This window comes from Chinchilla lanigera, unplaced genomic scaffold (genome assembly GCF_000276665.1).
Source record: "Chinchilla lanigera isolate Chin_1 unplaced genomic scaffold, ChiLan1.0 scaffold00011, whole genome shotgun sequence".
Lineage (NCBI taxonomy): Eukaryota > Metazoa > Chordata > Mammalia > Rodentia > Chinchillidae > Chinchilla > Chinchilla lanigera.
In genome coordinates this window covers 26,970,758-26,988,627 of record NW_004955412.1, presented here as the reverse complement: position 1 = coordinate 26,988,627, position 17,870 = coordinate 26,970,758, and the positions used below count along the sequence as shown (strand labels likewise).

Sequence of the window (17,870 nt, the reverse complement as noted above, 5' to 3'; positions counted from 1 at the left end):
AGCTCTCACCCCAGGCCCATGAGGAGGACTGGTAGATCTTACTCTGAGAGCAAATGGTGGCTCTGTGTGCTTCTCTGTCTGTGGACTAGGGAGCGGCATGACTGGAACAGGTGCTCGGGTTTTCCACTGCTGCCTCTCTTTCTAAGCAGTGGCCACATCAGACTACAGATATCTATTAAACTCAGAGCCAGATGGCTCTTGTCCTGTGCTAACCTCTCCGCCTCTTGGAGCTACTTGTGGGACCCCCTTTTGTGCTGTGGGTTGTAACCCAACTCTCCAGCCTGTTGCAACCATTTTGAGTTCTGATTCTGAGATCCTGGGGTTTGGGAGAAGCAGTGTGGAAGGATGGGGACAGCTGGGCTCATGCAGAGGAAACAGATGCTCCTGAAAGTAAATGGCTTTTCCATGTGGCCTTGTGAGATGCCAACCACGGGCCCCGAGGATGCCGGCAGGAGATGAGCTGGGACTGGAGAGGACATGGGTCAGAGGCTCCACAGTCTGCACATCCCTGGCTGTGCTCTCGCTGCAGAGGAGGGAGAAGGGTAAGAGGGACAGAGGACCAGCAGGGGTCACTTCTCAGTCACTTGTAAACTGCACCTTGGGGACCCGAGAGGAAACGCAGGAGGCCCTGTTGGAGGGCCTGGGAAAGGGAGATGAACAGGTCAGGAGAGGAAGGAAGGGCCGGAAATCAGAGGCCAAGGATGTGACAGCAGAGCAAGCACACCTAACGGGACTGTGAGGAAGGAAGCCCAGTATTTGGTGCCACTTTACCCGGAAACTTAGTCCTTCCATCTGCTTCCCAGTTCCAAGACCCCTTTTTTAACCACCTCTTCTTGGGCCACTTTGGGTAGAACTTTTCTCTTCTCCTAAGTGGTTAAAAATGTGACTACAGCGTGAAAGGTGTACCTAAGGAGTAAAACTGCCTGGCAGGTAGAAAGCCCTGGGTTCCATCCAGCAGTCCAAAAAAAAAGTGATTGTAATCCATATCCAGGCGCTCAGAGCTGTTGCAAGAGCTGGACAGTAAATGAGTAAGAAAGTATAAATCACTGTACAGAAGAGGCAGCGTGCAAAGAGAAGAGGGCTGGGAGTCACATCGGAGTTCAGATCTTGGCTCTGTGCCCCTGGCTGAGAAGTCCCTTACCCACTCTGAGTCTTCATTTTTCCACTATAAAATGGGGCTAATTGTTTATCAGACAATCTAAGAAAGTAAGTGTTAGTTTTATTGTGTGAGATAATATTTGTTATTATGTAAGACAATGTTCCAAATTTTTAAACTAATAGCAAAATATTCAATGATGTGATATAATAATGTCTTTAGTTTACTTTAAAACACTTCTACAAAAAATAAAATCAATGCTGCTTTAGCCAGGTCTCTAATTCTACATTAACATAGGGATTTGTGTATGGCAGGATCAGTACCTACTCCACATCCAGATGAACATTTTCCTAATTTCTTAAAAGCCTAAGGCAGGCGTGGTGGTGCACGCCTATAATCCCAGCACTCGGGAGGCTGAGGCAGGAGAATCGTTGTAAGTTTGAGGCCAGCCTGGGCTACAAAGTGAGCTCAAGGCCAGCCTGAACTGCATAGTGAGACCCTGTCTCAAAAAGACAACAAAAAAGAAGCCTAAATTCACGGCAAAGCCATGTGAGGAGTGCTGGGTGAAAGAGGTAAGGAGAGAAAGGAGAGTGGCTGTGGTAGTAGTTGGAGCAGTCACAGGGGGATTTCCTTGAGTTTGGGGAGATAGGTCAGACAGAGGTCACTAGGCACCGAAGAAAGCACGAATCTGGAAAGGGCAGGCCCTCACCCTCAGGTGCAGAAAGGTGAGCAAGGCAGGGGCAGCACGGAGGTCAGCAGCCACAAAGGGCCCAAGGTTAGTGGGTTTTCCCTGTCTTTAGTGCCTCTGAGTGTCTTAGTCCATGTTTACTGCTATGACAAATAGCTGGAAATGGGTAATTTATAAGGAGCGGAAATTTATTTGCTGCTGTTCTGGAGGCTGGGAAGTCTCAGACCAAGCTGGTAGGTTTGGTTTTCTGATGAAGGCTGCTCTCTGCTTCCAAGATGGCCACATCTTCTGAAAAGGATCAATGCTGTGTGTCACACGGCAGAAAGAAGGGCAAAAGGGGGGACGCCCTCCGTCAAGCCCTTTTATAAGAGCACCTAGTCCAGTTCACGAGGGAGGCGCCCTTGTGGCTTACTTGCTTCTTAAAAGCTCTGTTGCCTAATATTATCACATTGACAAAGGGCTCACTTTGGAGGGGACACATTCAGACCATGGCAATCAGCCTCCTGGATGCTGGTGGATCCAGGAAAGGGCAGGAGCTGTGGAGTCAAGTGCATTTGCTTTTAATGAAACAAAGGGAAAGATATTTTTCCACACCTATGTGTGGAGGAAGATTTACACCCACTTCGTTACTATTATTACCATTAGAATTGTTACCACTGTGAAATAGATCAGAACCTAGGCTATGGTGCTGGGTCTTAGTGTGTGTTGGATACAGACGATGATATGTGCAAAATGCTCAGGGTGGCTGAGGCTCCTTCCCCTAAAAGAGGCTCCAGGCCTTTCAGCTCCCAGGCCCCACCCTGGCTCTGCCTCAGCTAGCAATGGGGCGTCTACTAGGTCTGGTGGGACAGTACAGGGACAGTTTTCTGTGGCTGGAGGTCTGGCTGGAAGTCCCTGGTTGGAGTCTTGGCTGGACCCAGTGGGTGTCTGTCTGGACAGAGCAGAGGGGAGTCCGGCCAGGCCAGCCCTTAGCCTTCAAGGGAAGTCAGGCGCTTGAGATCTGTTGGAAGCCAGGATCCAGGGAAACATGCAGTCTTGCTCTCTCCATCTCAGGCCTGGTTGGCTTCGCTTTCTCTGCTCCCAAAGCCCTCTACCCCAACCTGGCTAGATGTTCCAAGTTCCCTGGCTGGGGCTCAGGAAGGAGTGGGGAGTTTCCAGGGGAAGGCTTGGCAACTGGAAATTGTCAGCCGTCTCCTTGGTGACCGGCAGCCAAATAATTCTGGGAATGGAGGAGGGAGGGGAGCTCTCTGCAGGGCAGCCAAGAGAAGCAGCCTAGGCCCCCAGAAAACTGCAATTCCTCATTACCTATGTCAATCAGGGTCTTGTCAGGAGACAGAAACCACTCATTAACCGAAACGCAGAATTTAACGTGAAGGATGTATCCGCAGGTATAGGGTTGCTAATTAGGTAAGGAGAGGGTAACAAGAGAATGCTAAGGTGTCATGCAGGTCGCACCCGCAAGAGCAGCTAATACTTCTGGGCTGGGGAAACCAGAGGAGCAGTTCTTGAGGAGTGGGTGCCAGGGCCTGCAACTCAGACCTCTGAGGAGGGGGCCCTGCCCACCTGGGGCTGGTGTCTGAGACAGAGAAGGACTCCTGTGCCCAGACAAGGGGGCGCCACCTGTTAGTGCTGGGGTCTGTTGGGCAGGGGTGCAAAGGTGGTGAGGTGGGGGTGGATGATGAAACTCCCAGGGCTGGAAAAACTACAGATCGATGCAGCTGCCACTTCAGGATGGGGCTACTGCTACTAGGTCGGGAAGTGTAGGGTCCCACTTCCGGGGAACACGGAGGCAAACAGGAAGGAGCATGGCCAACCTTCCTCTCCAGGCTCCAGCCTCCTTCTAGTGGCTCCTGTTGGCTGGGCCCAACGGTGAGTGCCTGGCAAAACAGAAATGGGGTCTGCAGAGCCCATGAGCAGCATTATAAATCTAGGTACATAGGCTATAAGGCTGCAGCTGAGAAACAAGAATCTTGAAGTATTAGTCAGTGTACGATCAGAAGTTCTGGTCTACCAGCCTTGTTGCCAATAGAAAGAGTAAGGCTGAATGTGCAGCAGGAGAATGTCATTGTCCGTCCTCTGCCTTGGTTGATTTCTGCAAAAGCACATGAGCGGGTGTGGGACAAGCCTTCCCTCCCCGTCTTGGCCTTACTCTGGTTTGTTTTTAAAGAGTTACTGACATTCGCAAGCTCTGATAGCTGGAAGGAATTTTATAACAGTAATAGTAAAAACAACAGCAGCTGGGCCAAGTGAAGTGGCACACCCCTGTGATCCCAGCACTCTGGAGGCTGAGGCAGGAGGATAAGTGCAAGTTCAAGGTCAGCCTGGGCTACATTGTAGTCAAGGGCAGCCTAAACTACATAGCAAGACACAGCCTCAAAACAAAAGAAAACAAAAGCTGCAAAGAAATATTCCGGCAAGAGTGGGCTTAGGAAAACAAAATCATGATCAAACCATATATTAAAAGTAAAGGACAATGCGCCAGGCATGGGCAGTGAATGCCTGTATCTCAGAACTCTGGGGAAGCTGCGGCAGGAGCTTCAGTTAGAGCCTACCCTGAATAACTTAGTGACTTAGTGAGACCCTCCCCCAAAGTAAAAATAAAAGTGGGGGCTGAGGCTGGGGCTGGAGATGTAGCTCAGTGAGAAGGTCTTGGGTTTAATCTCCAGTTCTACTGCCACCACCACCATCACCACCAGAAAAAAAAAAACAAAAAAACAAACCAAGAATAAAGTAAAGTAAAAGATAAGACTAATAGACCAACAGGACAGAAACAGAACTGAGTCCAATACTTAGGGGTGACAGGGTGCAATGAAGGTTGCTCTTCAACTAGGGAAGCCAAGCCACAATTTAATTAATAAATTATGTAGGCACAACTGGCTATGTCTGAACAAACAAACAAACAAACAAACAAAAAAACCAAACTGAGCTCTCTAGCTCTTAAGTATTAAAACCAAATGTCAAACAGGTGAAAGATTTAAATGTAACACTTAAAACACTTTAAGAGAAAAATATTAATAACAATATAATCTAGAGTTTGATGAGATTTTTCTAAAAAAATATAGGAAGCTTCAGAGGAAAAGGTAGACATAAGATGCTAAAAATTAGGAAAGGTAAAAGATATCGGATATAAAGTCAGAAGACAAGTTATAGAAAATGTCAATATATACCACCAGTAGTTAACATCTGTAATGCACTAAGAGCCCTTGAATACTAAAAAGAAAGAGAAACAGTAGAAAAAAGGGCCAAAGACATAAGGAGGTGAACAGAAAATCCAAATGATCTATAAATTTATGGAAGATGCTCTACTTCATGAATAGTCAATGAAATATAACATTTTTAAATCGGGACATCACTTCATTTATCAGAATAGTGAAACTGAAGCAAATGGTCATATCTAGGGCTGGAAAGATTGAGGGAGAAACAGTACTTTAATAGATATGCAAATTACCACAGACTTTTGAGAAAGGTACATGGTAAGATATATGAAAGCTAAAAATATGCATCTTTGACTAATTGATGTAATTTCGGGGAATTATACTACAGGAAAAAAAGAGCAAAATCAGTATTCAAAGATATGTATACAAAAAAACCTTACAGTGTAGCATTTTTTTTTTTTGTAGCATTCAACTGGTAATGGTTGAATGGTATACATATATCCATATACTATACCATTATACAACTGTTAAAAACAATAAGTTGCAGAAAGAAAATGCTGTATAATTCCACTTATATGAGGTCCCTAGAGTCAAAACCACAGGGATAGAAATTGCCAAGGCTTAGGGAAGAATGGGAAATGGAGAATAGTTTAATGGATGTAGAATTTCAGTTTTTTAAGAAGAAAAAATTCTGGAGATGGGTTTCACAACAATGTAAATATAATTAACTACTGAATTATACACTCCAAATTGTGTATGACAGTAAGTTTTAGAGCATGCATATTTTACCACCATTAACAAAAGAATCATTGCAAGGAAATTTTGTGATGTTTTGCTAAGTAAGAGAAGCAATGAGCAAAGAAATCTATGCGGCATCTGTAAAATGACTGACAATAAATGTACTTAAATGTCTGCTGGGTAATCCAGACTGGCGAGGTCCCCTTTAATGGTGAGCGTGCTGCACCCTGGTCAGAGCCCAGGGTTGCGGGCAGAAGCTGGTGTTGACTTCGGCTCACCGGCTTTGCCAGCCTGAGGTGGACCGGCACCTTTTAAATAGACTCGGACCCTGGTGTTCCCCTCTCTCAACTCTCCTCCACCAGACACTGGGCCCCCACTGGCTCCAGCACGGCCGGAGAGGCCCACAGCTGTTTCCAATATTCTGCACAAACTTTATTGAAATGAGAAGCCCCGTTTATCATCCCTCAGGCCCTGGCTCGTCCTGATTAGGTGCAGATGACCTGACAGTCAGTGGGGCTGGAGCCAGCAATCAAAGAGGAGATTGTTCTGAGCCAGGAGGTGAGAGGGGCAGGGGCCTGGGGAGCTGAGGAGGCCAAAGGCTCGGCCTGCCAGGGGAAGGTGGGGGACGTGCTTCAGCTGAGGGGAAGGGGAGCGCAGGCTGAGGAAATTCCTCAAGGGCCACTGCTCTGCTCATCTTCTCTGGCCATAACCTCGTTCTCTGGCTTCTAAGCCTCCATCGAAAGGCATTTCCCATGCCAAGAGACATCTCCCTTCTCCAGTCTCCAAATGCAGCCCAATTTCTCTTTGCTTACGGCTCTCAGGAAACCTCTCTGGATGTAATAAGACATGGATCTTTCTACCCATGGCCTCATCACAATTCTACTCTTTCTAGATCTACAGAATCACTAAAACTCATACACTGAAAGTAACCTAGAGATCACCTATTTCTCAGCTACCTCTCTACGTAGGGGCTCCCTCAGCAATACTCTCTGACCAGGGGCCACTCCAGTTATGCCTGGGCTTTATAAGCTGTGCTGTTACAATATGGCAGCTTCTAGCCACGTGTGGCCATTTGCAAATAAATTAAAACTAAAAATTCAGGTTTTCAGTCACACTAGCCACATTTCAAGTGCTCAATTTTCATATTATATTGGACAGCATGTCAAAAACTATGAAAGTTCTCATATTTACCCTAGTTGTAGACTAACAAGTTAGTCTTCCAGTTTCACAGATGCTGGCAGAAAACATGAGACTCCTGGGTCTGTGACAAGACTTTTTAATAGCAATATTAGCAGCCAGAATATTAGCATTTGCTTCTTCCAGTTTCCTGAGCTCCAGTTACCACAGGGCAACATGAAAAGCACCGAGTGACCCCTACAGACACAGTGGATTGCCATACAAGAAAGCACCCGAGTCTAGGAAGGGTGGATCTTTTATAATGGGCAGTAAACATGCTGCCCTTTGCTCTGGAGGAAGAGGTCCCTGCAGGCTGTATGCAAACATCCTTGACAAGTGCCAGAACATAGGCAGTGCCTCTGCTTGAAAAATGTGTAGATACGAGAGATGCACGGAGAATTATCTCCCAACACAGTGCAGAAGTGGAACATTTTCATCATTGCAGGAAGTTCTGGACAGCACTGCTCTAGGGAATAAGGAGCTCATTTATTTACCAGGTTCTCCTCATCACTTCTAAATTTGGACTTCAGGCGTCTCAAAAAAATGAGCTGGCCTTTTGCACCCTGATGTGTTGCAAGGTGTTTGCCTTGATACAGATACTTACTCACATCATATTTCTGCATCTCTTAGATAAACCATGAAAGGCTGACTTCATGTGTTCTGTCTTCATAATGACTCTCTGAAGACAGGAGGTAATAAGAGTAATCAAGGAAGGGCCAGCAGCTCTGGCAAGACCCAGAGCAGGGCTGGAGAGGTTAGAGGCAGGTGATACAACCAGGACAGTTAGAACACTCCTGCTAAGTGGTTCTTACTGGGCATCAGAATCACCTTGTGGGTTTAAAAAATGACATTGCTGAGCCAGTTCCCAGAGTTTTTGATTCAGGTCTGACAGGAGCTTGAGAATCTATATTTTCTATTTTTTTTTTTAGACAGGGTCTCGCTATGCAGTTCAGGCTGGCCTTGAACTCACAACAACCCTCCTGCCTCAGCCTCCCGAGTGCTGGGATTACAGCCGTGTGCCACCACGCCAGCATATATTTTCAAAGAAGTTCACAGGTGATGTTGCTGCTGCAGATCTGGGACCACAGAAAACCACTGAAAACCATTCCTCTAGTCTGGTATGTGCACCACGGGTGGCATGCTAGGTGATACAGGGATAAACAAGATTATCTCATAAATATTTGTTTTAATGTATGCTGGAAAGAAACAGAACTACCAAAAAACTAGTTATATTTCTAAATCATACTAAATTGGTTTAAGGATATTTTTGCATAGGAATGTTAGAATGAACACTGGCAAAGATGGCAAAGGTGTTAAAGTGACTAAGGTTTGGGTAGTGCTGATACAGGAATGGTCAGGATGAGCCAGCAGTTAAATGCCAGCTCTGTTGTGTGAAGACAAATCACTGACTCATGGCTTTCTCACAGTTTTGTTTACCTTTCTCATTGCTGAGACAAAAATACCTGACACCCAGAGCTGGGGGTGGAGCTCAGTGGCTCAGAGCCTGAATGGCAGGTGCAAGGTCCTGAGTTTAATTCCTGGTACAAAAAAAAAAAAAAAACAAGAAAAAAGTACAAAAATGCCTGACACCCAAAGTGAAAGGAGAAAAGATTTATTTCAGCTCACAGTTTGTAGAGGTTTTAGTCCATATTTGGCTGGATCCAAGGCACAGGAGCATCACAGAGAAGAAACAGTCCATAGCAGAGGAGGCAGGAGGCAGTAAAGCAGCAAGCAGCAAGCCTCCCTTTCCCTTTTATCCCATCTGGGCTACAAGCCTTTTGGGTGGGGCTTCCCATTACCCACATCCAGAACTGCGATAAACCAATTAGTGGACTAATTCAGTACCACATACCCTTAATCCCGGTATCACACCCTAAGTCCACATTCACATTCTAGATCCAGCCACCTCCCAAAAAACCTCACCTATGACCATATGAAGCTTTGCAGGGACATCTAGATATAAGCCATAACACTCTTCTATAGAATGGTGTGAGGTTTCCATGAGAGTTTCTAAGGACTTGTGATGTTCAACTAACTCATTCCTTCCCTACTTCCGTTCTCAGGAAGCAGGCACCACCCCTGCCTTTGGACTGTTCACAGCCTACGATACATGCTCTATCACCTCTAATGCTAGGAACTTGGGGGAAGTAGATCCCTCACCCTTAAGACAGAAATTATCTCTTCCTTCTGGCTGAAACCTAGGCCTCAGAAAGGGTGGTCATGCTGCTTTGTCCTGACACAGGCAGGTGCAGACCTGGGCCCCCCAATCACCCACTTCCCTCTGTCCTTTGGAGCAGCTGTTTGTTTTCTAATCCTGCTGCCTTACATTAACAACGAAACCACTTGGTTAATCCTGAGCCAGCACCCATGTAAGAAGGATGACCTTGACCTGGCCTAGAAAATCCATCTGAGGCAGAATCCATGTTCCTTTTCTGGAGCAATAGGTCCTTTCCAGGGACTTAGCATAAGGGTAGTAGGGCAGCAGGAAAGAAAAAAGCATTATTTGCCAAGAAAGGAAAACTCAAATATTCTAGGGATCATTGGCACAGAGAGATTCTTCTGAAACTGTCTTTTAGGAGCTCAGGCTCAAGCAATTGGCCTTGCTCTGGTCCCAAAGACTGGGGAGAGAAGTGACCTTCTGAGTGAACCCCTCAACCCCAACTCTGAACAGCATTTCCATCACTCCATTCACTCCACAGGTTTCTCTGGCCCCGGCTCTCCTCCTTTTAATGATCTCAGGCGATATTAAAACAGCTGAGCTCAGCATAAGTGACTGAGACATGAACGTTGCTGCAGGTCCCCATGGACTCCAGCTGGGCACCCCACCTCCCAGTGTTCCACTTTGACAGGATAAAGTGAACTCATTTATTCAGTTGTTTTAAGTGAGCTCACACAAGGCACTTCAGAGCACCAAGACGTAAATCTTTTCCAGAGCCCGGAGTCACTGCCAAACACCTTGGATAAAACTTTCTGCCTGTTCAAGACAGTTTTCCATCCCTTCTAAAACTGAGGAGGGGAAAAGTACTAAAAGCCTAATAGGTGGGGGGAGGGTGTGAGTAGATTCTGGGAATGACAAACTTGTCAGTGCTTTAGCCTCATAAAAATTCTTCCAGTAAGAAAGGAAAACTTCTAAATCAGAGGGCTTTTTCTCTTCTGGTTTTGTGGTGCTGGGGATGGAACCCAGGGCTGCACTTATGCTAGGGTCAGTGCTCCAGCAGGAGTTACCCCAGCTTCCACTTCTTCTTGATTGCTCCTGGGGAGTATGGAGGGTGTCGTCTCTCACTGAGTGTCAATGTGGGTCACCCCGACTGAGTAACGAGGGCTTCGCTTCTACCTCCGAAGGCTGCATCTACGCCACAGGTGGGACAGCTTGTCGCAAGCCACCTTCTGGACTGTGGTCACAGCCTCAGATACTTTAAACTAGCGCAGACATCAAGCAGGCTTTTTGAAAACACTTTGAGACTCCAGCCAGAGAAACCTCACCCCAGGTGTGCAGAGGAGCGCAGGAAAGGGGTGACGAGTGGGGTGCCCCACACGGCCTTAGGGTCCCTGGAAGATGGAGAACTGTTATTTACTAAGAGATTCTCCAAAGTTTCTATTTTGTGCAGTTTAAAGCAACAAACAGATGTGGTAAAAAGTCACCCCCAATCTTACTACTGCGATAGTGTCCGCCAGGCTTGGGTTTCCAAGGCCCCCTGTCCACACGCAATTACGTGCGTGCTTTAAGCATCGCTGTGACTCAGCTCTGGTCTCCCCTCACCCGCTACTCTCTTTTTCAGCCACGAATTTTCACCTAGATTCCGTGACTAAAAATTGTACAGAAGTCCACTTTCTACAGAGTAATGTATGGACAGAATAAATTATTGCTGTCAAATCAATGCAGTCAGATAAAAATATAGGGATGTTTTGGGGAACTGACAAAATGAATCTAAAATTAATTTTGAAGCATAAATTGGTAATACTATTTTTTAAAAAATAGGAGAGAATTAAAATAACCAATTGGGGGAACAAGTGCTTTAAAAACATTGTAACAATAATAGTTAAAACTGCGGTACTGGCACAGTAATAGACAAATCAGTAGGTCCCCAGCATTCTACCTTACGTGTTTAGGGGTGTAAAAATTTAATGTGGTAGAGGAGCTATCGGAAGAAAATGAAAAAGAGAGTTTTCTCTGTAAGAGGTGTTGGGATTATTAACAGTTTTTATGAAGGGAAAATCTGACTAATTTGATACATTTCACATCAGAATAGATTTCAGATGGCTTAAAGTCAAATATCTTTTTTTTTTTTTTTTTTGGTGGTGCTGGGAACTGAACCCAGGGAGCACCAAGCTACACTCCCAGACCCTTTTAAAAACTTTTATTTTGACAGGAGCTCTCATTAATTTGCCTGGATTGGCCTCACACTTGAAACCTGTTGTCCAATCTCAAGTACCTTTTGCAAGGCAAAAAAAATCACAATAATGTATAATAAAATCTTTTCTAAAGAATTGCTAACATTTTAGAACCAGTAGACCAAAAAAGTTATAAAATGATTAATACATTTTACTCCAAAATTAATATATTTCACTAATTTTTTGTGGAAGATATAACATAAATTTAAAAATGCAGACAAACTGGAAAAACATTTTCAGTGAAAAAGGTTAATATCTGCCTATAATCCCAGCACTCAGGAGGCTGAGGCAGGAGGATCATTACGAGATCAAGGCCAGCCTGGGCTACATAGTGAGTTCAAGGCTAGCCTGATCTATGTAGTGAGATCCTGACTCAGAAAAAATAAAGTTAGTATCTGTATTGTTTTTGGAAGAAACAATTCACACATGTATTTTACAGAACTTGGTAAGGAAAACATCAATGTCTCATAAGATAAACGGCTAAAGGATACTACCAGTACTTTTCACACAATGAACTGCACACAAAGAAAGAGTTCTTTTTCTATGAAAAGAAATGGAAACCAAAAAAAGCTACCATGCAGGTTTGAAATGGAAATATCCCTCCCTGGTAACATGAGGAAAAACTAGTGAGGAACATCTGCTGGAAGAGCCACCACTTCTAGGTGCTGTCTGATACTGTTTATCAAAAGCCATAAAAATGCCTCTATATTTTGAGCTGGTATTCAAACTAAACATCTCAAATCCTAAGAAATATTTCAAAATGCTGGAAAAAAGTATTCACTGCAGCTTCATTTACCATTACACTGTGATGTGGGAAAGTGGGACACCATATAGATGTTGAGCAAAAATAGTTATGTACATATCCACTACTTAGGTAATCTGGTCAATTATCATTTTTAAAATGATAATTATCCCAAAGACTAACAATATCAACTTGAAGATTTTAAATAAAAGGATATAGTAATATAAAACACTATGACGAAGTATTTTCATGTTAAGATGAAAAGGGCTATATCAAGGCAAAAAATTGTAATCATTAGGTAATGAGGTTTTTTTTTGGATTCAGGGTCTCACTTCATAATGCAAACTGGCCTTAAATTCAGTAGGTAGCCCAGGCTGGCCTTGAAATTTCTGTGAATCTCTTGCCTCAGCCTCCCCAGTGCTAGGGTTACAGATATGCATCGCCACGCCCAGCTAAGCAATGAGAGTTTTGATAACTCTTATGCTACTGTTTTTGCTTGCCGTTTTATTGCTTTTATGATACAAATATTAAATTAAAAATAAGCCACATTCTGTATAAACTGATGACAGCATAAAAGAAATGGCCACATGGGACCTGTGAATCCTGTAAACCTGAAAGTTAATATAGGGTGAGGTTAGAAGCTAATCTCCCCATGTATTTTCATCTGTGGAAAACAATCTTCTGTGGAAAGCTATGGCTCACATTCTCCCATGTGTGGAGCTCGTCTGAGTGGGCTCACTGGAAACATGGCACTTTAGTATGGAAACATGGCATCAGAAATCATTTTATTCCAAACTTACAGTAATTCAAGATCCAGAACTACAGCACCCCAAACAAGCAACTGTTCACTTTCTGACTGATAGGGAGCTCAGTACCTTGCACAGGGGCTTGCTCTAAGTCAGGCTGCAGTCTGTTCTCTGTGAGCATACGTATGAGCGTCACACACAGCAGGGCTTCATCAGTCCCTCGCTTCCAAATGAGATTTCAAGCCGTGATTCCCAAACCAAGGGACTGGATGATACTGTTATCATTTCTGCTAGCAGTGAAAAAAATATTAAGCTCAAAATATTCATGAAAAATAAATTCTAGAAACTGGAATATAGAAACTCATGATTATTCTATTATTTTTTTTGTCCCGTACTGGGAATCAAACTCACGACTTTGCTCTTGCCAGGCAGTCGCTGTGCCGCTGAGCTAAATCTCCAGCCCCCAATGGTTCTATTATTATGAAAAACTTATGGGCAAGGATGAATTCCCTAAGAAAAGTGCTACTGAGAGTTGTCATATTTCTCTCTAAAGATTTTGAATTCTCATTAAAATTTTTTCTGTTTTCCTGAATACAAGAGGGAAAGAGCCTCTCTTCAGAGCTTTGTATTTGTTATATTTGAGCTTCTGATTGTTCCTTATCTTAGCAGAAAGGGAAGGCTGACATGCTGGCGAAGGAGGGCTGGGAGTTCTAGCCCCCGTCACGGGGACTCTCCGTGTGCTGCCCAGACTCACTGTGACTCTCTACCAAGAATCAACTCACTTCAGGTGTGTTTCACTACACAGTCTAGAAGTTCAAGTTCAAAGGGGGAAGTGTCATATTCTTCTCTCAGCATAGGTCTAAACATGTACAGAAAATATCTTTCTAGAGCAGAAAGTCGGCCTTCCCCAAAGCATATGCAGTACAAAGACAGTTTGTAGGTTAAATGACAGGAGGGTCTTGATACACCTGACTGTTGCCTGGCAGTGGCTGAGGGCTGAAATGACGGGCCGGAGGAGAATCTGACCCTTCTGCTACTCCCTTCATGAAGCTATAGGTGCCAGATGCCTGGCTCCTGACGGCTCTCCTGAAAAGATGGGCATGCACGGCTGTCTGAAAACAGAAGGGAGGACAGGGCAAGGCCTCCTGGTGCATGGTGAAGTGCAGGCCCAGTCTGAGAGGCCCTTCGTCTGGATTCTCATTTCTGCCTCCCCTCCAGCTGCTGGGTTGTCTCTGCTTGGGTTCTTTGCAGATGAAGTTCCTTACTTGAAACAAGAGGACTAAGAGCCAAACCAAGGCTCGACACAACCACTTCCCTCTGGAAAGGTACTGCACCCCGCCCCCATCTCCCAGAAATCCTCAAGTAAGATTTTCCACTGTTGAGATTTTCCTCCTGTGTGCAGAGGCTGCCAGTGGTTTTCACGGTGACCCAGCTTTGCTAAGGAGGATCAACACTTTCTCCACACACAGTCATGTCTCTTGAGGAGCGGTCAGACATGCTACCAGACTATGACCAACTCATTTACCTTTCCTATTACTAAGAGCTGCCTCACGTCCAGCACCTAACATCACAGCAGACCTACCCCAGGCTAGGTGATCACTCACAACTCCCACTGCAAATCGTAGCCCTGCCCTGCATGATTATGAATTTCAATATGCTAACAGTAGTAAGCTGGCCAAGATAAACCTAACGGATTTACTTTAGTATTTGGTGCCAAGTACTACACAGCTGATTAAGCCAGCTCACACATGCACTGAAATCATTTGGTTTCTTCTTGCCTCTCCATGTTCTTCTTCCTTCGGCAGGCATTGAGAGGGATGACCCTGACCAGGGCACGTGCAAAGACGTGACAACTGCTTGTAGCTCCAAGCAAGGAGCTGCACCATGCCAAGCAGCCTTTGGATTGTTGACCCACCAAACTGGACAGTAAGTGTTAAAACAGCTGTGACCACGCAGAAAACAGGATGGCTGAGCTGCCTCCCAGGTGGCCAGACAAAGAGATGTGAGGAAAGAGCAAAGGGGAAGGCAGAAGAACGCCTCCTGCTTGAGGCCCTGTGGGAACAGTTGTCAAATGGAGATTACTGACGGTGTTCATGAGGGTAACTGGGGGAGGCTATCAGAGATCTGAACCAGCAAGCAAGTAGTAACGTTTTATTCTGGGTACCGCAAGGCTAGGTGGAGTGTGGTGGGAAGGCCAACTCAGGTCTCAAACAGTGAAGACAAAATATCCTGTTATGCTTTCCAAGTTCAATGCCCATCCTGTGTCATATTATTTGGGTTCAAAACTAGCATGGAAAACATCAAGAAAAAAATGTTAGTGAATGAGGAAATGGCAAAAAAGAAACTAATTTACTCAACAAGAACACATATTCCATGAGACCTGGTATATGCGGGACACTTGCAGGGTGAATACTGGATGGACAACAAGGCTGACCGTCAGCTTCCTGTCCACAGAGAAGAGATGCAGTGGAAGGCTGGAATAGTCCATTGGTCAGCCTCTGGTTTTGGCTCCCTTACATAAGGATGTATTTTTGGGTCCTACCCTCTGAGAGTCTGGTTCTGTGTGCATGGGGCAGGGAATCCAGTTTCCCTGGTAATGGGCTGGTTCTGGAACACTGCCTCAGTGGGCCCAGGTTAGGGAATGCTAGGTGGTACTAAGGACATGCTAGGAAGGGATTACTGATTATCCTGCCCTTCTACAGGAGACCCTAAGTGTCCTCTCCTCTGGAAACGGGCCACAGGGTAAACCCTGCCCCAGCCTCATGCAGCAGTGGCAGCCTGTAGGCCTGTCCTGTAGCACAATCTAATCATGGTTCATTCTGAGTTTCTGTCATTAGACTGACTTCTCGGGTATCTGTTGTATCTTATTCATCTCCTCTTTTCTAGCATTGACCATAGAGGTGCATAACAGATAGCTGATGTTCAATAAGGAAGCCTAGTGATTTGCGTGCATTTCTAAGCCCTGTACGTAGGGATAAAATATGGGCAGGGTGATAGACAAGGTGAGTATCAAAACAGATAAGGCAAAAGTCATCACCCATATCCGGGTGACAAAAGCATTCACTGGAGCCGCTACTGGTAACAGAGGGCTGGGACAGGGCTGGAACCTGGGCTCGGGCTGCGCTAGCTCTGTGGGAGACTAGCCCTTATTCCATTTCTTAAGCTCATGCCTTCACTTTTGAGCCACAAATGTGAGAAATAAAAAACATCTCAATGAGGCTTGCAGGAAAGTATCTAAGCTTCCCAGATATGCCATTAATTCTTAAAAGCAAAACATTTTGGCTCCCTGGGACACTGTTTCTTTAATAGAGTGTGCGGACTTGTTTTTAAACTCCCCACTGCCTGTCTTTAAGAAATACCTAGAAAAAGCCACGTTTTCAGAGAGTATGAAATAACTGACTCTAATTTGAAGACAGAAGCAGCAAAACAGGAAGCTATTCTGAAATTCTAGGTGTCACACGAAACATTACAAAAGCGAAACACTCTGCCTTCCAAATGTTTCACTTTTCAAAGGTTTTGCTCTGTGTTTTCACCTCAAAATGTGTACATCCACCAAGAGGAGGGTGAAGGGCTGGTGGGGAGAGACATCAATTTTATCCCTATATACAGGGCTCAGAAACAAATGCAAATCACTAGGCTTCCTTATGCTGACAAGGGCAGCCTGTGAGGCCTGGAAATGTGCGGCTTTTCCATTTGTCCCATCAGCTCAAATTTCAAAACCAGTGTTGTTCTACTGCCATCTCGTGGCCCTGGCTCACGAGAGACGTTTTCTGCTCAGATTATAGAAATTAGACTAGAAAGGATCCTGCTTTTTTTATTCCAAAGGATCACGTGCTTTACATTAATATGGTTTCAAAAAGACCTCAGGTCTTAAAACTAAAAGTACCATGACATTTATTTTGCCACCTGTGAAAGTTTCACACTGAAAGAACCTCAACATAAAAAATTATCTTCAAAACCTACTGGAACATTCTCACACAAAGTAGGATATCTCAGAAACAATGAAGTTCCTTCTTCAGTATTCAATCTTCTCAATCTCATCCATGTCTTCAGGGTCAAGATGCTTAATACTACTGTCTAAGGAAACAAAACAGAAAAGGAACCAGTCTCACCCCTGGGCCTAAATGGAAGTTCATTCCAGTCACCTCTGAATTTTTTGAAGACAGTGACACCTTTGAAACTATATGCTCCTGTGACACCTTGCATAGAAAGCCTTGAGATAGGAATATGAGGAAAATATGGGAACAAAATAACCAACCAACACTAACCAAAACTGCAGCAAATGCACCAGACCATGGGATATACATATTCAGAGGTCCTGGGGCAGAAAAAGGCCACAGGGACAGTGGCAAGAGCCTGGGAGCCTAAGGCTTCTCAACTGTGGTCACTTCCCAAGCCCGGGCTCATAGGGCTTCCACAGTGACAGAATCGCTAACGGCTCATTCTTTCCCACCCTCTTCAGTTAGCTTGACATGGGCGGACACTCAGTCTGCAAACCTTTAATAATTATGTTACATATGTGCATCTATGTGCATTTCTTAGGACGCATGCTTGTTGCTTCCTACGGGGTGGCAATGAATGTTTCTCTTGTCCCGCTCCCTACCACATTATGTACTCCGAGGTGGAGGGTGATCTGAGCAGTGTCCTTAGTACTCCACCAGTGTACTGTGCCAGGCCAGAGCCTCAGCAGGCTGGCAGAACCCGCCTTGTGTATAGACACAGTGGGGTTGCAGGGAGGGTTGCAGAACTTAGAATTGAGGACTATCCTAGTAGGGAGGGTGGAACAAAAGGAGGGAAAAGTTGTGAACTGAAGAGGCTGGGTACAGAATATAATTTTTCTTTCCAGTACTGGGAATTGAACGCAGGACCTTGCACTTGCCAGGCAGGCACCTGTGCTATTGAACTAACTATATTCCTGGGCCTCAGAACATAATCTTAAAGGATATTATTACTTTGCTTAGGTACATTTTTATAGGATGTGCAAATCTGATCCAGATTCCACAATGAGCTCATGTAATTCCACTTATCTTTAAGTTGTTCTTTTTTTTTTTTTTTTTTTTTTTTTTTTTTTCTCCAGTACCGGGAACCGAACTCACGACCTTGCGCTTGCTAGGCAGGCGCTTTTGCCGCTGAGCTA

At 44.9% G+C, this 17,870-nt stretch overlaps 1 protein-coding gene across 2 annotated transcripts in view; it reads right to left on the bottom strand.

The window, feature by feature from the left end:
• Window positions 1-14,869: 14,869 nt before the first annotated feature.
• Window positions 14,870-17,870, bottom strand: part of Ddx25 (DEAD (Asp-Glu-Ala-Asp) box helicase 25) — a 21,104-nt gene continuing 18,103 nt past the window's right edge. The window contains exons 12-13 of one of the 2 annotated variants that reach the window (XR_260027.2): window positions 16,697-16,810; window positions 14,870-15,018 (exon numbers count right to left, since the gene is read on the bottom strand). Coding sequence is in view for 1 of the 2 variants with exons in the window: in XM_005378483.2 (XP_005378540.1) it covers window positions 16,749-16,810 (62 nt within the window). In the remaining variant the exon portion in view is untranslated. Of the gene's footprint in view, window positions 15,019-16,527; window positions 16,811-17,870 lie in introns of those variants that run through there. The other variant, XM_005378483.2, reaches the window with a different exon arrangement.